Raw genomic sequence first — 24,978 nt, forward strand, 5'->3', positions numbered from 1 at the left:
TAAGACAATATCATATATTAAGGAGATCATTTGTATACTTTACCCAATATTTTATGGTATAACGAATAACTAATGTTTTGTTACTAAATCAAACCATTTTAATCAAAATATTGATCTTAATAAATCAATTGAATTGTCAAAAAATCTGTAAAATACAAAATCAGATTGTGCTAAGTCCCTTAAATAATCGATAGTGATTGTTATCGACATTCACACATTTTTTTAAGAAACTTTGGCCTATAAACACATAAATCAGTTAATTTTAATGTAAATTGGAAAATGACATAAAGGTCATAATGTAGAGTTGATCTTCATTAACTTGTGGTGTTACACTTGAACATTTCAGATCCTTAACATTAATGTATACAATAGTGGCTATGGATTTTTTCTTTCACGTATTCAACCCACCAAACTTCATCTTCTCCATTCCATCACCCGTCATAACTCCAGCACCACAACTGTCCAAAACAATATAAACATTATAAATCATATAAATAAAAATAAATATATGAGAATTTTAAATTTTGAGATCTGTACATGAGTGATTATATATATGTGTGTATGGGAAGAGGCTTACATTCAGAGTCTGTAGTTATCCAATTCCCTCTTCGGGTAGAGCAACGATTCAAGCCGTGTATAACAGTTGAATTCAACGAAACCAAGTTGCAGGCCTCATCGTTTCTTAACGAAGAAGTCATCGAAATCCCAGAAATGGCAGAAGAAACAGCGGAGCAGCTCTGCGCTTCCCATCTAAAACTAATCTTCGGAGACTCACTGGTATTGAGTCGTCGACCATCAACCTGCAAAAAAAAAAAAAAATTGGAAATGCTCTATCATTAATACACTACTCCCTTGGCCACTAAAACAACAAAGATTCAACGAACCCCAAATCTCTTTCCTTCTTTTTTAAGCTTACCTTTTTGCTCAACTTTTTCTCCGATTTGGCCGAAGCAGCCCATCTCAACAACTCCTTCATACGAGAAATGGCTTTGGTTTTGTTTTTTTGGTCTTTCTTCGACGATGACACTGCAACTTGAGCCTCAGTCAGTGGCGACACTTTGCTGGAATCCGATTTCTGACTAACCACCTCCAATCCTTCTTTCTTCATCTTCGTTATGGCCTGGGAATGGGGTTGTTGTTGACGTGTTGTACGACAGCTGTCGACTTTTTTCAAATAGATACTACTGTAAAAGCAAGCCTTTGCAATATCTTTATTGCACAAAAATATAAGAGGCTTAAACTTCTTACTCTTTGATCTTTTCTTCTTATTATTCTTTGACGGGACTATTTCTTTGGGTTTATCTTCTTGATCTGAAAAAAAAAACATAAACAATTAAACTAACATATGTTAATCAATAAATCCAGCCATTACAGCAAGAAAAAGGCAACAGTGGTGTTTTTTAAAGACATGATGCTAACATTAGGCCAACTTTTATTAAAATGGTTATATTGGTTTTTATTTTTTATATCATTTTGACCTTTAATGTTTTGAATCGAGACAAAAATATTCCTTAATGGATGGAAACCGTTAGTTAACAAACGGTTAACGCTCCAGTTAACAAACAATTAACGCTCCAAAATAAGGGCCAAAATGCTCTAGAAAAAAGAATGAGGGTCAAAGTGACCATTCAATCAAATGCTAGGGGTTTTTTTGTACTAAAATAAAAAGTTGGGAGTCAAAATGCTTCAAAAAAAAAGAATATGGGCCAAAAAGATATTTTGATAAACGTTGGAGTCTAATGTTAGCATTATGCCTTTTTTTTAAAAAAAAACTCGTTCAGATAACTGGTTTTGCGTACCTTTAGGAGTGGTATGATTTTGAACTCCTTGTTCATCAGCTGCCTTAAAGAGCCTCTGAAAAATCTGGTATAAATTCATAATGAGGGATTTTATATAAGCTTTTCCAAGACAATGCAACTCGATTATGTTATCTGATTCTGAGTTCAAACCTCACCTGCATGATATTTGTATTTGCTTGTGAACAAAACTGGTAACTTTATATGGTATTGAAAGACAGCAAAATCTTGGTCAAAACAGACAGCTTTCAGAGATCTATCTGGTTCTGTCTGTATGTTTTTACCAAAGATTCTTTGTTATAAAAAATATGAGGCACTTGTGGAGATGAAGACAAAGAAATTTAAGGATCTAGAGGAAGATGGTGAGAGACAACCGAGCAGATAGTGGGCTAGTGTTGGCTGCTTGAGATTTCATAGTAACATGGGGGTCATTATTTATACAAGAAACCAACATATTGGTTCATGGGATGGAGTTTTTTAGTTTTAAAAAAAGTATTAATTAAGAACCGGAATGGGCGCGTTGGCATTTGTCTTTGCCATACACTTGTACGACGACAGTTGACTGACACTTTGCATCAAATTCCTAACATAGACGGAGGGAAGATTCTCAAAATTGATCCTTTGGGATGGAGTTAGATAACGAGACAATAGAAATGTATTTGATTCATATATGGATATATATTAGACACGAAGACATAAAATTTGAACCTTTAGATGAAGGATGATTCTAGGCATATTTTAGGAGTTTAAATGCACACTGGTATGAGAAGCGTTAATGGCGATGGGGGCATAGAGAATGACTGCTTTTTTCTCACATGAAATGAGAGATTGCCACAGAAGCTCACAGTAGTTAGCTGTTTGTGCAAGTATGATGATGATGATAGTAATGCTGTACTAACAAATTTTGAGGTGTGTTGAGCATGTGTCTCAAGTTTTCTCACCTTTCATTCTCACCTTCAGAACTCAGGCGAAACGACGTGTCACTGTGCTGTCCATGGCGATGGATACCCTCGAATAATGTAGAATATGTTTGCTTTGCATGTTGTGAGGTGGAATGTCTGGCCACGTTCCTTCTCAAGTCATGACAAAATTAAAACCATTTCTCTCCAAGGCCTGCGAACTAGCAAGAAACGTTCACGGCTTACTGTCCGGACTTCACCGTTTTAGCTTTTAACTCGGTGTGGTCTCGTTCAAGTTCGACAGCAAAGCACTGCTTTATCGGGGAAACACCATCGTCGGAATATCGGTTCCGTTAGCGAGTGTTGCGTATTACAGAATGAATGCATAACAGAAGGCAGAACATGATCTAAAATGTGTCTGTGTTTCTTTGTTATAGGATACAAAAACAAATTGTATAAAATTACAAGTGAAATTAGTGTGTAAACCGAATGATTGGAGGAGTCATATTACAGATAATGTGGAAGAGTATATATTCTCATTGTTATGGGAATATGTTTCTGGTCGAGAAAATGTTTTTCTTTGAATTGCATGATAATTGTTTTTAACATATGGGAGAATAAATAAACTATGGGTAAAATATAAAAATAGTCCCCAAAATTTTAGGACGCTTGTATTTTGATCACCCAACTTTTCGTCCATTAGATTTTTGCTGACGTGACAGGTAACGCTGGTTAGCCCACCTCCTTCTCCCCCTTTGAAAACCCTAACTTTCAAAAAATAAAACACCCAAAAATCATAATCCCATTCAAAATAAAAAAAACCCAAGATGAATTGAAAATCATAACCCTGATTTATTGCTCATAAGATTAATAGCTTATTTCTCAGGGAAGATGATATGATATATTACCTTGATTAGTTTGTGAAGCTGCCACCAACTTGAATGCTCATTCTGACTGTTGTATGCGGACTTTGCCTGTTGTTCATCGATTTACATATAAACCTCAGTATGATGCGAGAATTTATCAAGAAAGATGGTATTCTTCCATGTAGAATTCTAAAATTCATGTCTTTGTATACTTTTTCTCTGATAACACATGCAGCTGGTTGGGGTACCGTATTCTAAATTTTACCCGATCAGCCATAATAGTGATCGATATGTTCCATTTATAGCTTTAAACATTCTGCACTTTTCAGCATTGCAATCCTGCTTATGGAGTTTTTACACATTTCTTGAGACAACACTTGTCTGTTTATTGTTACTGTGGGTTTTTATGGAGTTATTTAATGATGGTGAGATAGATGAAACGCCAGGACGCCAGGAACACTTGCAGCTACTTTTATCACATTTGGTAAGTGTCCTAAGGGTTTAAGCATCTTCCATCTAATTAGTTTGTCGATATTTTTAACGAATCGTAATCCAAACGTTTCAGTTTTGAACTTAGCATTTGCGCTGAGTATTCTGGGCTTTCTGATTATGCACATAGCATTGGTTGGAGCCAATACCACCACTATTGAGGTAATCTCTTGCCATGTTTCTCGTCGTTGCCGAAGTAATAAGTAAAGGTCTCATAGTTTCGTGTTTTAACTCCAGGCACGTGAAAAGAAAACCAGTCCTAACTGGAGTTACGATGGTTGGAAGAAGAATTTTCAACAGTGTTAATTATCTGATGTTTGTGTGTTTCATAAATCTCTGGGTGTCTTTTCGATTACTTGTCTATCATACGTATAAGATGTTAAGCATTGAATAAATATCGAAAAGAACATGGTGAAGGAAATCCTAAATGCCATGTAACTGCTTGAGCACTAAAAGATCGGATTTTGAACATTTGCCTTTCCGATGAAATTCCTCAAGGTGCTTTGTCTCCTGCTTGACACTTGAACATATCAAAAATTGGAACTGTAGTTGAATATTCATCTTCGGGCCTCGTACACGTTGCTCGACCATACCGTGTTTACTTATGTAGATATATATACTTCCCTTTACTCGTTAGCTTCATTAATCCGCCACTCGTAGCACTGGTCCGACAATGAGAAGGATTTAAGGATGCATAAATGCATATCTCACCATTGCTACAATGGACTATGAAATATGAACATTTGTGCAATAAGTTCATCTATAGTTATGTCCTCGAGAAAATTATAGATTCCAAATGAAAACTTTATCCGAACTGATTCAACTCTTTTTGTGAATTCAGATGTTTGGACTATAGAAAAAGTTCTGGTTCATCCCGGCCAATTCCGAAGAAGATTTAAAATGAAAGACGGCCTTTCGAAGTTTCAAATATCCAACGAGGCCCGACTCGGAGTTTCCCAGCGACATTAACTTGGATTATGATTTTTGGTTTTTATTTTTAATTTTTTGGAGGTTAAGGATTTTGTTAGAAGTAGAAAGTCTGTTATTCTCTGTAACTAATTAGCAGTTAGTTAGTTAGGCTGAATTTGTATATATATTTGTATTGACTTGATACATTTAATTAATAAGAAGTATTATTCATTCCAAATTTTTAAGATGGTATCAGTTTATAGGTTTTTCGTTTTTGGGTCTTCTGTGTGGCCCATCTTTCGCTGAGCACTAAGGCCCACTTTCTTGCTTCCATCGCTTTCTCCCAAATCAGATTCCCATCTTTTGCTAGGGTTCATGGTTTTCCCTATTGATTCCAATCACCCCCTATTTTTGTATCCTTCAGATACGCCTGGTATCCAATTGGTCTCGCATCAACTCACGGGCTACGAAAATTATGTTATCTGGAGTAGATCAATGCGTATTGCGCTCCTCGCCAAGAACAAGCTTGGTTTCGTGGATGGAACCTGTCGAAGAGAGGATTATGACGAACCGTTGCAGCCTCAGTGGGAACGATGCAATGCTCTTGTGCTATCGTGGATCTTGAACTCTGTAAGTCAAGATTTATCAGCTGGGATCGTCTTTGCCTCGAATGTAGCGGATGTTTGGAGAGATCTCAAGGAAAGGTTTGATAAAGTTGACGGTTCTAGAGTTTTTTTTTCTGCATCGTTGGATTGCTACACTTATTCAAGGTGACTCTTCAGTCTCGGTGTATTTTACTCGTCTCAAGCTCTTGTGGGACGAGTACACTGCTCTTGTCCCTTATTCTTTTTGTGAGTGTGAGGCTGCACGACAGAACTCTGATCATGTGGCACATCAACGACTTTTTCAGTTTCTGATGGGTCTTAATGAGACTTACTCTGCCATTCGGAGCCAAATTCTCATTATGAAGCCACTTCCCACTGTTAATCAGGCGTATTCAATGATCATTCAGGAGGAATCTCGCCGGATTCAGCTGAGTAGTGCACCCATCGAATCCTCTGTAATGTTCTCGGCTATTTCTAAAGGGAGTGATAGAAGGCGATTTACTGGCACCTGTGAGTATTGCAAGGTCAAAGGCCATAGTCGTGATCGCTGTTATCGCCTTATTGGTTTTCCGCCGGATTTCAAGTTCAGTCGAAAGAAGACTCCTCAAGCTGCCATGGCAGCTACTTTGGTGCACACTGCTGATGGAGAGACTGCAACTGAATCGATGGTTTCTTCTTCTATTTCGACTGTGCCTGCGTTTACTACTGAGCAATACAATCAAATTCTCAGTTTGTTAAGTAAGAATCCAGCTCCAGATTCCAGTGTGAATCTTGCAGTTACTGTTAATTGTGGTTTACCTACTTCTAATGGCTTGTGCATTCGCTAGATTATTGATACTGGTGCCAATGACAATATTTTATCTGTTTTCAATGGTTTACAATTTCCTGTTTCATGCTCTTCCCCTCGTTATGTTCATCTACCAAATGGCCAAATTGAACTAGTATCACATATAGGTTCTCATAGGTTAAACTCTGATTTAGTTCTTTCTAGTGTCTTGTTTGTTCCTAGCTTCTCTCACAATTTGATCTCTGTCTCTCGGCTTGCTAAAGATCATGCTTGTATTGTTTCTTTCTATCCTGACATTTGCATCTTGCAGGATCTTTGCACTGGCATGATCAAGGGGATTGGTAGAAGATTTAATGGCCTTTATATTTTTTAGTCTAAAGGAGCTACTGGTTTGTTTTCTGATTCTTTAGTTCGTTCTGGGCATGTTGCTTATGCTTGTTCTGTTCCAATTGTTTCCATTTCTAATAAAACTGGTATTTGGCATGCTAGATTTGGGCATGCTTCTGTTTCATCTATGCGCAAATTATCTCCTTATGTTTCTGATAAACTTGATTTAAATATTGTTCATTCTTGTGATATTTATCCTTTAGCAAAACAAACCAGGCTGCCATTTCCTATTAGTCTTACCAGATCATCAACACCTTTTGAATTAATTCAAATAGACTTATAGGGTCCTTATAGGATTTCCACTCATAGTGGTCACAGATACTTTATGACTATTGTTGATGTTGCACCAGAATGACTTGGGTTTACCTCTTGAGAGTTAACAATGATGTTGTTTTGTTCATTAAACAATTTATCTCCTTTGCTTCTACTCAGTTTTCTTCTGTCACTAAGATTGTTAGAAGTGACAATGGTACATAATTTTCCAACTCTCATTGTACTCCTTTTTTCTCAACTCTTGGTGTTTTACATCAAAGTTCCTGTGTTCAAACTCCACAACAAAATGGAATTGCAGAAAGAAAGCATAAGCATCTTTTAGAAGTAGCTAGAGCTTTACGTTTTCAATCAAAAGTGCCAATTAAATTTTGGGGTGAATGTGTTTTAACAGCCTGTTTCATCATAAACTGACTTCCTTCTTCTGTTTTACAGTGGAAAACTCCTTATGAAATGCTTTATCACAATCCCCTTGATTTGTCCATTCTTAGAGTTTTTGGTTGCCTGTGTTATGCCACTAATGTCAAACAAAATGATAAATTTGCCCCTAGAGCCTTACCTTCTGTTCTAATGGGATACTCTAATACTCAAAAAGGGTATATCTTGATTGATCTTACTTCTAAAAAATTCTTTGTTAATTGGGATGTTGTTTTTCATGAGCAGATATTTCCATTTCATTTTCCCACTCAAACAGAGTCTTTTTTCCGTCCACTCCTTTCATTCCTGATTCTGAGTTTTTGGTTCTTTCTTTTGGTCAACAAACTACTCATACTGTCCCTTCTGATTCTGCTCCTTATTCTACATCTGACACTGGGCAATCATCACAACAATTAGCATCTTCAATAGATTCAGTAGTTCCAGTTTTGGTTAGAAAGTCTACTAGGATTTCTAAATAACCCCAATGGTTGAATGATTTTGTTTGCAATTCTATTTCAACTTCTACCAATCCTATTTCGAATTTTGTTTCTTATGTTCATCTTCCTGCTGCTACACAATCCTTCATTTCCTCTATTTCACATCCTGTTGAGCCTCACTCCTATCATGAGGCCATTCATTATCCTGAATGGGTAAAAGCTATGAAGGATGAAATTTTTGCCCTTGAAACAAATAAAACTTGGTCAGTTGTTCCTTTACCCAAGGGAAAAGTTCCTATTGGATACAAATGGGTTTATAGAGTTAAGTACAATGCTGCTGGTGCTATAGAGAGATTTAAAGCTCGATTGGTGGCCAAGGGTTATAGTCAAAGAGAGGGTGTGGATTATGTGGATACCTTCTCACTAGTGGTCAAATTGGTTACTGTTCGATTTCTTCTCGCCATAGCTTCTGTTTATGATTGGCATTTGTTTCAACTTGATGTATATAATGCCTTCTTGCAAGGTGATTTGTTTGAGGAGGTATATATGGAACTTCCACCTGGTTTTTGCAGTCAGGGGGAGAATAAGGTGTGTAGACTGCAAAAATATCTTTATGGGTTAAAATAAGCATCCAGACAATGGAATTTGAAGCTAACTGAGGCTCTTTTAGGGGCTGGTTATGAACAAAGTAAGTTTGATTATTCTTTGTTCACAATGAAGAAGGATGACAAGATTGTAGTTTTGTTGATCTATGTTGATGATTTGTTGATCACTGGAAATGATAATTGTTTGATTGATGACTTAAAAAATCTTCTGAACAAGAAATTTAAGATGAAGGACCTCGGTGAGTTAAACTATTTTTTGGGTCTCGAGGTTATGAGATCAAAAGAAGGAATTTTAATCAATCAGTGCAAGTATGCCCTTGAATTGATTGAGGAAACAGGTGTACGCGGCTCAAAACCAGCAAAGACACCTCTTGAGCAAAATGCAAGGCTCACCACAACATAATATGATGAGTTAAGCACTAAAGGGAGTAATGGAGTTGATGACAAGTTGCTAGTAGACAAGAGTGTTTTTCAAAGGCTCATTGGAAGGCTAATTTACCTCACACATACCAGACCATATATATGCTTTGCTGTACATCACTTAAGTCAGTTCATGCAACAACCAAGAGAATCTCATTTGCAATCAGCATTGAGGATAGTGAGGTATATCAAAAGGAATCCTGGTCAAGGAATTCTGATGGATTCAAGTAGCAGATGTGAACTTAAGGCATTTTGTGATTCAGACTGGGCAGCATGTCTTAATTCAAGGAAGTCTGTTTCTGGTTTCTGCATCAAGCTTGGGAGTTCATTGATTTCATGGAAATCTAAGAAGAAAAATACTGTAGCCATATCTTCTGCTGAAGCAGAGTACAGAAGCATGGCAACTACTGCAGCAGAACTGACTTGGTTGAATGGCTTAGCTAATGAGCTTGGGTTAGAAAAGAAATGTCCAATCAAGTTGTATTGTGATAACAAGGCTGCTCTTCAGATTGCAGTGAATCCAGTGTATCATGAACGCACAAAGAACATAGAAATTGATTGCCACTTTGTGAGAGAAAAGATACAAGAGGGACTCATCAAAACAGAATTTGTGCATTCTTCAGAACAATTGGCTGATTTTTTTACTAAGGCCTTAGGAGTACAACAACATGAATATCTTGTATCCAAGTTGGGGGTAAATGATGTCTTCTACCCACCAACTTGAGGGGGAGTGTTAGAAGTAGAAAGTTTGTTATTCTCTGTAACTAATTAGCAGTTAGTTAGTTAGTTAGGCTAAATTTGTATATATATTTGTTTTGACTTGATACATTTAATTAATAAGATGTATTATTCATTCCAAAATTTTAACAGATTTCAAAGGTAGAAGAAGGAGGAGGAGAGGGTGGGTTAGCGGGCGTTACCTGCCACATTAGCAAAAATCTAATAGAGGTAACGACAGGGACAGAACTGAAAACAAACTAAAAGTTCGATGACTATATTACAAGTTTTAAAAGTTGGGTAATTAAATTTCAAGCGTCCTAAAAGTTAGGCGACTATTTTTATATTTTACCCATGAACTATTTGCTATGCGGACGAGAATATATTCTTTCCGTGCGAGAAAGCTAGCCCATCTAACTCTTCATTGCTGCAAAACAGACGAGTTGATACTTTTCTTTTTTAAACAATGAGGCGTTTTTTTGAGATATGATATATTTTTAAAAGCGGTAAATAAGAGTTTTCAAATAAAAAATTTAACATAATCACCCTTATTTTTTTTCATACTTCCATTCATTAAGTTGACATCATTTAACTCATTATATCAAACTCAATCAATAGATACAAGGTAAAAATAACAAAAGTCAAAATTTCCAACAAATTTTAACATATGAAATAAGAGGCCAGGGTTATGAATTGAAATAAGAAATAAAAACGAATTAATGGCAAAAAACAAGAAGAAGAATTCAATTGTATGCATACATAGACACGCTACTTTCAACAAAAATCAGGAATAGTAAACCAGTCGGAAAGATGGATTAATGCTTTCTTTCGGGCCCTACTACTATGACCCGAATTTACTCTCTTACAAAAAGAATAAACAAATGAAGATATCAACAAATGTCGAAAAGGGGGAAAACTTTTGGGTATCCATGACCAAACTCTACTTATGCACGTGCTCCGATATATGTAGCTTTACAGGTGTACCTAATAACAAAATCGGTGCTAGCGTATAATGATGAGTCGTACCGTAACACTTAGGGGGCCATCTGTTTCGCCCGATTATTACCTCCCTTTGGCTTAAGCGACATAGACAGAGACATAGATCGCAGCCTCTTTGTTATCTCGGTAAATGATGGCCTAGATTCTGGATCAGGAGACCAGCACTGTTCCATTAGCTTCCTCCAATCAGGATAGCAACATTCTGGAATAGCTGGTCGAAGCGTGTTCTTCACGATCCCTCTTGCAACCTTAATTCAGTAATCAGACCCAAAGCCATAATTTGGTGATAAGCAGAAGGTTCTTGTTTAGCTTTCAAACAGAGTTTGGCATAGTGTATGCAGTGTTTGATACGGCTTAAATTTATATATGAGTTGTTTAGGATGTTGTTTTATACTATTACACGGCAAGAGCAAATGAGAAAATATCTTATACCCTAAAACTCAGCATAAACTTTTCGTGATCTTCATCTTCAACAGAACAACATTTGATTGATCATCAATATCATCATTATTAACTCCTCAGTAAAATTCCAGAGAAGCCTTAGTATATTAGTTTCTTCTAGCCTCGGTCTTGATTTTTGTAACTTTCGAAATTGTTGACCTAATATAAATAAAAGAAAAAAAAAACTCATATAGAGAAAAAAAGAGGGGAAATCACATGCAAATCCTAATACTCCACAGACCATATACACCAGAAGAAGATACCAATGAACCAGTTTAGAAAACGTCTGCCCTTCACAGTGGAACTAATATCACGCCAGAACATGTCGATCACTTCTCCATGCATGTATATTTTCCATTCACAATCAGGGTCAGTAGCACATTGGTAAATCAAAATCTTACCAATAATGGCACCACAATGCATATCGGCATATGGCTCCTCTCCGGTCAAGATATCCCACATTGAAATTCCAAATGAGAACACATCAACCTGTCAGATTAAATATCATAAACTTTGGCTTTAATGTGTACTCATTCTTCCCTTCACAGTGGCAAGACATATACTTGAATATGGATTGACTGACCTTTTCAGAAACCTTGGTGCTGCTACCATTTAGCAGTTCTGGCACCATCCATGGCAGGGTTCCTCGCACACCTCCAGAAACTAGAGTGCTGCGAATGATTCTTGATAATCCAAAATCTCCAATCTGCAGAAACAACACACGCTAGCCATACTTCAACTTTGGAGCCAATGAAAACCTTTCAGCGACATAAGCAGTCCTACTTCCTAAAATGATAAGTTATGAGGGGAACGTGAAGGTTTAAGGTTATTCTATATTTCTACTTTCTATACATATGATCACCTCTCATCTTGGGCCAAAAATAATTTTGGTGTTAACCAGATTTAAGAATTTTTCTTTCCGGTCATTTATGGTATATAATATCATGCGAGACACCTTGAAATCATAATGCCCACAAGAACGGTGTTTGTCTTCAACAGATTGAGTACCTTGCATATGGGTTGTTGGTCCCTTAGATTGACGAGCAAATTGTCACATTTCAGATCAAAATGAACAATGTTTTTGGAATGCAAGTATTCCATGCCAAAAGCAGCACCCATGGCAATTATGAGCCTTTTGTGAAGATCATGTAATCAGCATAAGAATTACAAAAAGGCCAGTAAGTGCATTATTAATGAGTGAAGGAAGATAAAATTGAGAGATAAAATCAATATTACCTTTCCTTCTTGATTAGGACATTCCTAAGTGATCCATTTACCATATATTCAGTTAAAGTTGCCAATGTTCCTCCGCTTCCATCGGGTACTACTCCATAAAATGCGACCACATTTGGATGATGCAGATTTGAGAGGATCTGTGCTTCTCTCCAAAAGTCTTGAATCTGGTACAGCCAAACATTTATCAGCTTTGGGTATGCAAATACCTCAAACTGATATGAAGAACATTACTAAAAAATTGGTTGAAAGATCTAAAAACTACAAAATGTCCAGAGGACTCAAATCTCTCTGTATATTTTCAGTTGTCTCTTTCAAATTTAAGTCAGTTACCCTAATATTGCTCAATCAACCGCAAATCCCGCCCTGGAGGATAAAAAAGAAAGCCATCTTCTACTTTCCTCCCAAGACTATTTAAAATTTGAAGCAATGATGAAAAAAAAACAGGTTAATCTTTCTTGATAAAAACATGTGGTTAGCAGAACAGTTTAAATATCATAATTCATGGCTAATCTTCTTTGTAATAAATATCATAGCTGCTAAAAACAACTTCAACTCAAGAACTGACAAGCTTATGAAAATGAAAAAAGCATATTACAAATCTCCAATTGCAATAAGAACAGAACAGAATTCAAGAAAGGAAGGCTGAAAATAGACCAATAGGAAGAAGAGTAAGGTTACACCACATGAATTTGACTTCCACCATGAGATAATAAAAATACTAATATTTCGGACAGCCAAGAATGCAAGTGCACTACCCAAGCTATCTAACCAGAAAATATTCCAGTTTTTCCCCTTTAGAATTTCCGACAGCCCAAATTTGTAGAACAGAAGAACTAGCACAAATGGAAACACAACAAAATTGCTTCAAGATGAACTGATATAGTATTTACTGCATACATATATCCTCAAATCTGAACCCTAAATCATTATGAAGCTTCTTATGAGTTTCAATAACAGCTCTCCTACGTTTAAGATCACAAACTGTAAAGACAAGGGGAAAAAGGAAAGAAAAATATCTCTGGGGACCAACCTGTCGGTCTCTTTCTGATGATCTCCCAGAAAAGCAACTCTTTTTTATTCTCTTTATAGCAACATCTGTTCCCCGCCATTTTCCATGATAAACAGTTCCGTATGTACCAGATCCTAGCTCCTTCAGATCTTCGAGATCAGCATCTTTTATAATCTGCACACCAGAATCAAAAAAGTTTAAATTTCCTTCAGAAGCTAATTTTACAACCGATGATTAAAGCCAAATGGGGGAGGGACTAACAAGGGGTAGATAATTTGTTCAAATAAAACAAAAATAATGTTTTCTCAACTAACAAACAGGGGAACTCAATATTTGCGGTTGAAAATTTAATGGTAAATATTTCACCAAACTAGACTGCATGAACTGGTCATCTATTATACAAGAAGATTTTATTGAAAACAGATATAAATCAGTTCGATATGGAACCTGCAAGCCATAGATGCTGGCTTCCATTTCAGCTATCTTGGCATCACTGAAGGGATCATCCTTGTCTTTATCATCAGCTGCAGCAGCCTATGGACAAAACCATTAAGCTACCTAAGTTAATTAGCATCTAAACAAGTTAGTTGTACATGACCTTTAACTCGTCTTACCTTAGACTCAGGTTCTGGAATAATATCCACCAACTCTGTAGCAATAGGAGATACATTATCATTGTCAGTCACATCCACAGGTGGGACAATTGCAGATGAAACTTCAATCCCAGAAGGCACACTTGTGATCACATCATCCAAATTAACTAAGGGGTCTGGCTGGATTTGATATCGATTCACACTTGAGGTTTCTGTCTGGCCAAATGTAAACTCTACTACAATTGAATTTTCATGCACAGATCCTGTAGCAACCATCTTCCCAGCATTCTGATTGGGCTAATTAAGGTCATCATCAATGAGAGAAACCTCTCTCCTATAAGAGGCATCCTTTTCTGGATTCTGTAACATAGAATGAAGGTCATTCTTGTGTAAGTTCGAGCTCAGACCAGATTCAACATGAACCACAGATAGGTGCACAATGGTTGAGCTAGTCAGCATATCTTCTTTAGATCCTTTAGACTTGCTACACACTCCAGTTGTTGTGGTTCAAGCAACATGGGGCCATTCAATGACACAGATATAAGATCACCCATTGAGCTCTCACCGCTTAAGTTTTCCATGGTCTTGGGAAATATGCATGTGACTTTAGGTTTGTCAGTGCATGAAGTAATGCTCCCTTGTCCAGAAGTTACTTTCCCACTGAAATCATAACATTCAATTGTACCATATGTGGTTTTTTCCAAGGTCTGTGGATGCTCTATGTTATCCATTATATCCAAGGATGATAGGCTGGGAGACCTGTGAATCTTCTTTCCTGGTATCAATACCAAAAGTATGATTGCGGTCTGCGTTAGACAATTTGTCGTTGTATACCATATTGCTTTCAGGGGATCTCCACGATCTCCACTCATAAAGCTTTCCACCTTGATGCAAAATTGGATCAACTTTACCAGACCTGTTACTGGTATCCAAACTAGTAGCATATTCATCATAATTATTAGGTGTCGTGACAATGGTTTTACTCGAATTAATTTTAGCTGTTTGTCACTTGTCATTGCTATCACCAGCACCATTAAGAATAGTTTTATTCCAGCATGAAGCTTCAGGATTTGGAGAAAATATCAGCAATTCCAGTGTTGACTCCAATTTAGAATCACTATCTAACAAATCATTTTGTGCCCTGGACTTCAATAGACCAATATTATCTTGTTGTTGCATCAACCTTTCCTGCACTAAATTTGAAGGTGATCGAGTAGTTGCAAAATTTAAAGGGGGAGATGAGCTAGTTCCTTCTTGTGAACAGTAATCGGACCTTCCTCACAACTCCAGCATCTTTGTATCTGAAAATGCATGTATCATGCCTGGGTGAGAGTCAATGGGATCAAAAGATGATGCCAACAGACTCAATGGGTCAGCAGCAAGTGAGATAGGCCTTTCATGTGACACACCATAACAAACACTATTATTTTTAGTTGAAACTGAGAGAGAGGATTTTTGCTGGGATCAGGTTTTGTATTTGTAACTGAACTTTATGTGCTTGGAAGGCTTGACCGGCATCAACATTTACGTAGGGGTGATTATAATTCATCAAAGCAGGTGGAAGCTGTTGAACTTGCTTATATAGTTAGGATTTTCTATACCACAGTTCTCAGGATTTAATTGAGCTGTAATGAAGGAACTGTTGCTTTCGTTGATGGAGTTACCACCAACTGCTTGTGCACAAACACTTAGAATCTCCATGCTGGAAAGGTTGCGGAGAAATAGGAGGAGATACAAATGGGGATCCGGTTGTATATTGGGAATCATGGAAAACTTGAGATGGATGGAAGGCATTAAGACAGCCTATAGTCTCCAAAGGGAGTATTGAAGTTGGACAGCGTTTTCGAAAACTAGGGTTATGATCCAAAGCAAGTCCTAGTTGATTTCCTTTGCTGGGTAAACACTGCCCACCAGAATTTTTCATAGAACTATGATCTACTACCCCAATGACAGCTGCCATGTAATGGTAATCAGGATTGTTCTGCTGAATGGTGCTAGCCTCAAGGGAAGATGCACTTTCAGACTCCCCCAAGGGAATAAAAAATATCCTCAGCCATTGAGAACCCACAAGCTTTTCAAGCCCGTTATACTCCTCTATCATATTCTGAAGGTCTTCATCAGAAGAAACAGATATAAGGGCATTAAGATCCTCACCTGGAAGTTGGTACTTGATTGCATGAGGCTGGTTGAAAACATCTAGCGTTTTCCTCACAAGCTCATCCCAAGAAAGACATTTCTGAAAGGTAATAATCCGTGTCTCTCCCCCAACATATCTGAGTTTGCCACACTTGGCCTGGGCAATATTTTTCCACCAAGTTACAGAGAAGTTTCATTTTCTCAGATTGTGATCCTTCAGAAGCTCCCTGCCCACTTAAGTTGCTGGACCTAGGAAAGTCACATGCATAAGTGGGTGTGGTAGCTGGTGCAAAAACATTAAGATCGCTCCTATCACAGCCGAAAACCTTCCTTTCCACTTGTCCCATATCACCATCTTCCTTCTGGTAATTAATTTTTCAACACAAGACCCATTTTCACTCCCTCTACAAGACCCATGCACAGAAGCAACATCAGAAATATCAGAAACACACTCAGAATCCATTCTTTTCAACCCAAGAATTTGGGTTAGGTCTTCATACACCAGCTGTTGGTTCTGGTTCTGATTGATCCCAACTCTTGTCTCATATATCTGAGCAGCGTCTGGTATAGCAGGAATCCCTCTTGTTCCAACAAACTCCTTAAGAAACTCCATGGCGAATTCCTCACTTGTATGTACAGAGATATTATTATTATGTACATTTTTTCTTGTACAAGGAGCGACAGATGCATATTCTTGCTGAACCAATTGATTAAATGAGATAGGCGCCTCCCTGATCATGTTCCACAAACAAGCTCCTGTGTCTATTTACTTGCATAAACAATGTCTTAGCTCCGTGAGCCACTCTTTTCCACTTAAACCCACCAATTGATAATTCATAATCACACAATTCTCATATCAACTAAAACTCAGAACCTCTCAATCAAAATATACTACTCCCCTATGAATACAAAGGCTACCTCAATCAAATCCAACACTTATGTAACACTGCTTCCACTTTTACAAAAAAAAAAATATGTAGGTACAATTTATTCACAAGATATTAGCATATCTCGATCCAAAGCCAAATTTTAGCTACAATTCTAAGCATACAAATGCCTCTCTTCTACAGATTCCAGAATCAATTAGATCACCTTAGATCCAAACGAAGAATACGCAAACCAATCTAAAAAGAAAAACAAAAGAATCAAATCTTATTTCTCATTATCGTCGCTCAGGATAATGTACACCGAAACCTAGAAAAGGAAAAGAAAAACAAATATATAAAAAAATACATAATCAGCAAAGCCTCAAACCATGTCGATCAAAATTTCAAAATAAAGACGAAATCAGACAAAATTAAGGAAGAAAAACAGTACCTGAATATTGATCTGCTTTATAAAATCCATGTGTATGAGTCCTTGATCCGACAATCTTTTTAGATTGGAGCGAGAGAGGCAAACATAAACAACATGCAAAAGGGAAAAAAGAGGAAAAAGAAGGAAAAAATGAAAAAAAATTGATAAAGACGAGAATTGGAAATGGCGGAGAAGAGAGCAAGGCTTACGGCTGCAGCTGGTGACAATCTCGATTCTCGAGCCTGCGAGACTAGTTATTATTAAAATAAATAAATACTGATTGCTTAAAAATTATTTTCTTTTAACCCTTTTCAGTTGTAACTGTAACGATTTTCTTCTACAATTAAATATTATTTTTATATCCGACGTGGATTTATGGAATTCGGATTTTGGGAAAGTTTGCTTTCCTTTCGCACTCAGTCGATCGCCCTCCCAAATCATTTGAATATATTCTTTCCTTATGGACTTTCGAACATGCTTTTTCATGGTTTGATTACTTTGTTATATAATATATATTATTTAACTTGAAAATAGTAATGTGTGATTATATAATATATATGTTGGGATTTGACATTGATGGATACATTATTTTGTAATAAATTTTTAAGTTAAATTATGTATTATCAAATTATTTTTATGATTTTGTATTTGTTATTCAATCATTTTTAAATAATATCTCAAATTATATTTTAGTCACAAGTCATTAAAAAATAACAGTGATTTTGATGTGTCATCATAAGATAATGTCACATTATTAAAAAATCGTAATGTTAACAATTATGTTTATTTTTTAACATCCTGTAGACACATGTTTGATCCGGGTTTTAATTTATTATTATTATTATTATTAACATATTCTAAATTTATTTATATTTTTTCAGGCCCAAATTACAAGGCTGGCCCAAGAGTAGGCTCAATACCACTGAACCCTAAGGGCCTATCATATTACAAGTTTTAGTTAACCCTAATTTTAGGGTTAGCCACCTACTGCCTCCAGGGAGAAGGAAAGTCACGTCGCTGCTAGTGAAGGGAGTTGCTATTGTCACCGTCATGCATCCGTCCGACTTTTCACCGCTTGTACTGGTTCCAGGCCGCCGCTGTTCTAACATAACAAATCAAATCAAAATAAATCACAACCAAATCCAATAAAATAAAACCTAATCAACCAATCTTAGAAAATCTAGGACATCCCCACTGTGAAATCATCATCCCTCTGCCTCCTTCACCGTTGAACTATATTTTGATATAACAATTTAAGGCAAAATGTTTTTGGACTTGAATTGAATTTATTCAAAGTTTTAAAAAATAATTCAAAGTCATTAAATCTTGGAATTGAGCACAAAATGTTTTTCTATACAAGTAGTATCGATACTGTTCTTACAGTGTCGATACCTCATGAAAGGTACCGATATTGTTTATATGGTACTGATACCAAAGGTAAGGGAAGTATCGATACTCATTAGGTAGTACCGATACTACCAGCTTTGTTCAAATTCCAAAAAACAAAAATGGTACTGATACCCAAAGGGGTACCGATACTACTATATATAGTAGTATCGATACCATAGGCATAGTATCGATATCATATGCATAGTATCGATACCATAGGCATAGTATCGATACCATCAGGCCCCAACAACTATTAACGGTTAGTTGATTTAAATATAAACAAAGGTAGTACCAATACTCCCTTTAGAAGTATCGATACCCCTTGGTCTGGGCAACATTATTTTGCACGAAAATTGATCCCCAATGGCTCCAAACTACCTCCAACGGCTAGAAACAACCACAACAACATTTCAACACATAAATACAAGTTGTGGACACTTAAAGAAGGGTTAGAACACGTACCAAGCAATCAAACACAAGAGAAGTGCTTTTAACTCTTTATTTCAATTCTCTTGTAAATATTTTGTTCTTGTGAGCTTTTAATTTGTAAACACCTTCCTTTTTAGAGGTTTTCTTGTTTATATTTATTTTCCTTTTGTAAAGGGTTTTTGGTTCTATCTTAGCCAACTGAAAAGATAGGGAGCTGTAAAGGTTATCTCTTTGTCCTTGAAAAAGAAAGAACAAATTAGTGAATTTGTTAGAAAATCCTTAGTGAGGAGCTAAGGTAGTGGATGTAGACTTGGTTGATAAGTCGAATCATTTTAAATCCTTGTGCCAAATTGTCTTATCTTTTTGTTCTCCTTACTCCCTAAATTTAATTCTATCAATTAAACCCCTTTGCACTTTTTCGATTGTTAATTAAGCCTCTTCATAAATCCCAACAATTGATATCAGAGCTTGACTCATTAGAAGGTTTAATAACCTTGATACGATCCTTTAAGAAGCTCTATCGATTCCCAAAGCAACCAAGAAGTTGGCTTCCACCTCCGGCTCGTTCAACATGGAAGACTCCCAATCGATCAACAAGCCTCCATACTTCAATGGAGCCAACTACCGTCATTGGAAGAAATTAATAAAGCTATTTATCCAATCCAATGATCTTGATACATGGGAGATGATTGAAAATGACTACTCTTCTCAAAAGAAGAAGAAGAAGGAGTGGAGTGCCCAAGAATGAAAGAAAGCTCAACTTAATGCCAAAGCCATGCACATGTTGTTTTATGCATTTGGTCCCGAAGCTAACGAAGGAGTTTCTTCTTGTTCAAGTGCCAATGAGCTTTGGAATAAGCTCAAAAAGCTTCAAGGAAACAATAAAGAAGAACCAACAAATGTGGTGTCCTTAATGGCTCGTGAAGAGCCCGAGGTATCTTCTAACTCAAATGGATTAAATTCATATTCTTTTAATGAGTTGCAAGATGCATATGATGAATTATTTTTGGAGTTTGAGACCATGAACTCCAAATACAAGAAATTAATTTCTAAATTTAAAGTTGAAAATGATTTTCTTTTGAAAGATAAAATGGATTTTGAAAACCAAAATGAAATTTTGAAAAAAGGATTTAGAGCTTTCAAAAATGAAAATTGAAAGTTTTGAAAAAATGTTTTGATTTAAAAGATAAGTTTGAATGCTTAACAAAAGAAAAAGAAATCATATTAAATAATTCATATAGTTCCGTAATGACAAAATGCTCACATTATCATTATCATGTTCACAAGGAACATACTTGTCCTTTGAAGAAATGAAAACATTTTAAAATTAGACAAGTATGGGTTACCAAAGGAACAAGGGGCATTGAAACTAAACGTTCAAGGATCTAAAGCAATTTGGATACCAAAATCCAAATAAATGTCTCTTGTAGGTGTGTGGGAGCAATGGTGATGAAGATGAAGATATTCAAATGCTCTAGCCACACTTGAAAAGAATGAGTAACCTCTAAGCTTAATGCTTTTGATTTTGATTATTTGGTTGCTCATTTAGTTTTTAAGCATGCATGAGTTTTGATTTTAAATGATTATGTATTGTTTTTAATCTCATGTATGTTGAAAAAGTTTTATGATTAATATTTTAAATTTTTAATGATTTTTCATAATTTTTAGTTCATCATAATGAATTTTGGTCAAAATTGATTTTCAATGCAACTGATATCTCTCTAACAATTGATATCAAAATTTTCAAATGATTTGATTTTACAAATTTTATTTTTTTGACCTAAATTTAAATGTTTATGCATGTGTTTTAAAATGTTAAAGATATCTCTCTAACAATTGATATCAAATTCTTCAAATGCATAACATTTTTGAAAACTTTATGCACATGTACTTAATTTCAATAATTGGATATTGCATAAAGTATTTTAGACTTGGATATATTGAATTTCATGTGTTACTAACATTTTGTTACTCTTTGTTGAAATTCAATTTTGTTTAAGTGTCAAGCTTTTAAAGCTAATTTTGTTTGGAATGTACTTTTTGAGGGGGAGCTTTGATTTTTCAAATGCTTTTAATGTCAAATTTACCATTTACTCTCCAAAGTGATTTTAGAACTTTAAAGTTGGATTCTTTTTTATTTAACAAAAAAGGGGGAGAAGTATGGGTTTGAAAAATTCAATTTCTTAATGAAAAAGGGGGAGTTGTATATTTTCACATATTTTTCCAACAATTGGTACATTTTTCATTAAACATTTGATTAAGGGGGAGTTTTGCCAAAAACAATTTTTCAAATGTTTTCTTATATCAAAAAGGGGGAGATTGTTGAACTATATTTTGATATAGCAATTTATGTTTTTGCACTTGAATTAAATTTATTCAAAGTTTTCAAAAACAATTCAAAGTCCTTAAAGCTTGAAATTGAGCACAAAACATTTTTCTGTACAAGTGATATTGTTCTTACAATATTGATACCTCATGAACAATACCGATACTATTCATATGACTGATACCAAAGGTAAGGGAAGTATCGCCAGAATGCAAAAATGGTACCGATACCCAAAGGGGTACCAATACTACTATGTATAGTAGTATCAATACCATATGCATAGTATCGATACCATCAGGCCCTAACGGCTAGTTGATTTAAATATACACAAAGGTAGTACCAATACTCCCTTTAGGAGTACCAATACCTCTTGGTCTGGGCAGCTTTATTTTGCACGAAAATTAATCCCCAATGGCTCCAAACCACATCCAACGGCTAGAAACGGCCACAATAACATTCCAACATATAAATACAAGTTGAAGACACTTGAATAAGGGTTAGAACACCTATCCAAGCAATCAAACACAAGAGAAGTGATTTTCACTCTTTATTCTAATTCTCTTGTAAATATTTTGTTCTTATGATCTTTTAATTTGTAAACACCTTCCTTTTTAGAAATTTTCTTGTTTATATTTCTTTTCCTTTTGTAAAGGGTTTTTGGTTCTATCTTATCCAATTGAAAAGATAGGGAGTTGTAAAGGTTATCTCTTTATCCTTGAAAAAGAAAGAACAAATTAGTGAATTTGTTAGAAAATCCTTAGTGAGGAGCTAAGGTAGTGGATGTAGACTTGGTTGATAAGTCGAACAACTTTAAATCCTTGTGCTAAATTGTCTTATCTTTTTGTTCTCCTTACTCCCTAAATTCAATTCTATCAATTAAACCCATTTGCACTTTTTTTGTTGCGAATTGAGCCTCTTCATAAATCCCAACATTCACCAAATATTTCACTCAACACACAAGGACCTTTATATGTGTATGTGTATCAACCGAAAGAAAAAAGGGGATTAGGAAAAGGGAGAAAAAATAACAAAAAAAGAGATCTAAGAGAAAAAATAAATAGAACGAAAAAAAGAAGTGAGGGCCTTATAATAGTTTTTTTTTTCAGGCTTGTAATAGATCTATTTGAAAGAAATCGAAAAAAGAGAAAGATACCATTTTTTCCTTCTCATTCAATATTTTTCGTTAGATATACACTTGTTTCCAAAATATTTGCTTGTTTGGTTGATTTTTTCGAATAGAAGAAGAAAAAGAGGAATAAAAAGCGATTTTTTACTTCTAACAGTAGCTGGTAACGACGACTGGCACCGATTAACAAGGGGATTAACACCGATCAGTGGAAGAAGCCACAGTGGCTTTGGGTTTTATGTAGGCCAGTCGTTTGTGAGGGTTGAGAGAAAATGAATATATTTTTAATGTTAGGGTTATAGATAAACCCATAATAAAAAAAGGGTTTTTATATTATAAGTTTTATATAACACCCCAAATTCTAGGCTAGTAGTTTCGGTTTACCCGAGAGGTATACATGCCACGAGAAATTGGTGATTTAAGTCATTAGACCAAGTTGGGTTTAATTGGGTTGGAATTGGACCAATTAGACATAAAAAGGGATATTTTTAAATATAAGGCAAACCGTGAAGGACTAAAAGTGCAATAAGGTCATTTGAGAAAATGTGGCCAACTCCTAGGGTTTTAAAAGAATGTTGGGTGTGAGTTTAGAGAGGAAAAAAATATGAGCATACTATATTCTTTTCATTCTTTATTCTACATCTTCTCATTTCATCTTCTTCTTCAAGATTTAATATCGATGTAAGTATTTCTTATATGTTCCATTTAGCTATTAATTAGCTCTTATGTTTTCCTATAAACTTGGTTAGTAATGCAAAAGCTTTGGTTTTATGTTATGACAGGAGAAAGTGTTGGTGAGCATCTTATTTCAAGAGGAGAAGGATTAAGTAAGTGTAGTTGAGAAAGGAGCTTCAATTCGAGATTCTTTAACCAATGTAGTATATTTATAATCATTTGTTGTGTTATGAATTTCCTAAATGTGATGCTTTGTTGGGGATTTTGGTATTTGAGCATATTTAGGGTTTACTTGATTCATGCCCTAGATAATGTTATTGTTGTAAAGATCATACTTTATGATGAAGTAAGGTTTTAAGAGTGATTTGGAGAGCTTTCTCGTAAGAAATAAGACAATATGAAACAGAGGTTTTGAAACCCACTAGCTGGTTTCAAAACCCCTTGTCCATAATACAAAATTTTCACTGTGGTTTTGAAACCCCCTAAGGTGGTTTTGAAACCCCCTAAAAATGACCTTTTTAACTTAGAATGCTACCCGGAGGGCCTTGGACCCATAGTATGATCATAAATGGGATTGAACATGTGTAAAACACTAGAATAAGTGTTAAAGAAGGTGTTTAGAAGTGGGTTATGACCGAAATATTCACATTAAGTGTAATACTCCAAGCATCTTCAATCGAACATTATCGACTGATTACAAATGAAGGATCATTATTAAAGATGTGTCAATGAGTAAAACAAGAAATGACCTGACGAGCGAGATTGATAGAATCAAATACAACATGACCACCTATAATCAAAGATGATTAAGTTACCCTACCGATTCAAGGGTGAATCGATTAGAAGTGTGATAAAAATGACTAAAGTCGTAGTTAATGAACTATCCATGAATAAAGGGTTGGGCTTGTTATAAGATACCAGGTGAGTAGCAATGTATATGAATTTTCCTTACGGGTATTAAATACAAAAAGACTAACAAGCCCTTACATAACATTCTAGGAGAGAGAACGAGCAAGATAGTAGTAAGTGAGGGAATGGTCTCACCTACTTGTTCTATATTTGGTAATAATAACAAAATAACCATGGGTTGATAATATCATTTGTGTGATAACCAGAAGAACTATACGAGGTAAAATTCCATAATACTATGCCTTTGTTTGATACTCGGGAAACGATGAGGACACCTGATTCACTTGAATGTATGACGATCGTCTATATAGTTTATTAGATATCCAGATATACTCCGTATATATCTAAATGCACTTTAGTTCAGTGCTAAGGAACTTTAGTATATTAGTGCTAAGGTACTTTCTTACAGTGCTAAGGCACGTTAGATACTAGTCGACATTACCGCAATATATTATACCCCAAACTACACTATGATGTAATTATTGTGATTACATGCTAAATGCATTTTGTTAGCATATGACATTGTAATAAGAGACTCGATATATGTATTCTCATGACGAGACCCTTTAGTAGAAGACTAAGGGAAGTATGAGGCTTGAACTATAGGGATAAAACTATTAAACCTTAAGTAGGTAGCACTTGATTATGATCATACATGTACCTATTATCTATCACCCTATCTTTTAGCATGGTTATGTTTATGAGATCCATATGATGCTCTAGACTAGCAATAATACTACTGAGATTTGTAAGCTCAACATTTAGATGTTTCCATTCGCAAGTTATTAGTTGAGCCTATAACGTTCTAAA

General features: G+C 35.6%; 2 protein-coding genes across 2 annotated transcripts; both read right to left on the reverse strand.

The window, feature by feature from the left end:
• Window positions 1–280: 280 nt before the first annotated feature.
• On the reverse strand, window positions 281–2,210 carry LOC120171174. The gene is made up of 6 exons (XM_039178941.1): window positions 1,955–2,210; window positions 1,800–1,863; window positions 1,249–1,311; window positions 917–1,164; window positions 578–800; window positions 281–458 (listed from the first exon to the last, which is right to left on the reverse strand). Exons 1-6 carry the CDS (start codon window positions 1,958–1,960, stop codon window positions 439–441), a joined length of 624 nt encoding a protein of 207 aa, XP_039034872.1. The 5' UTR covers window positions 1,961–2,210; the 3' UTR covers window positions 281–438.
• An 8,153-nt stretch (window positions 2,211–10,363) lies between these two features.
• Window positions 10,364–17,547, reverse strand: LOC120171141. Its single transcript, XM_039178921.1, is given in 15 exon segments — window positions 10,364–11,203; window positions 11,308–11,533; window positions 11,628–11,750; window positions 12,053–12,176; window positions 12,281–12,444; window positions 13,311–13,463; window positions 13,737–13,823; window positions 13,904–14,170; window positions 14,642–14,798; window positions 14,892–15,070; window positions 15,156–15,204; window positions 15,547–16,168; window positions 16,171–16,197; window positions 16,200–17,212; window positions 17,336–17,547. Coding segments are annotated over 14 exon segments (2,475 nt in total). The 5' UTR covers window positions 16,366–17,212; window positions 17,336–17,547; the 3' UTR covers window positions 10,364–11,072.
• Window positions 17,548–24,978: the final 7,431 nt, after the last annotated feature.

Source organism: Hibiscus syriacus, unplaced genomic scaffold (assembly GCF_006381635.1).
Source record: "Hibiscus syriacus cultivar Baekdansim isolate YM2019G1 unplaced genomic scaffold, ASM638163v2 tig00111812_pilon, whole genome shotgun sequence".
Lineage (NCBI taxonomy): Eukaryota > Viridiplantae > Streptophyta > Magnoliopsida > Malvales > Malvaceae > Hibiscus > Hibiscus syriacus.

Coding starts and splice junctions, on each gene's coding strand:
- LOC120171174 (XM_039178941.1), bottom strand. Junction 1,165..1,248: donor TAAGAAGAAAAGATCAAAGA/GTAAGAAGTTTA, acceptor ATTTGAAAAAAG/TCGACAGCTGTCGTACAACA. Junction 459..577: donor GATAACTACAGACTCTGAAT/GTAAGCCTCTTC, acceptor TGTTTTGGACAG/TTGTGGTGCTGGAGTTATGA.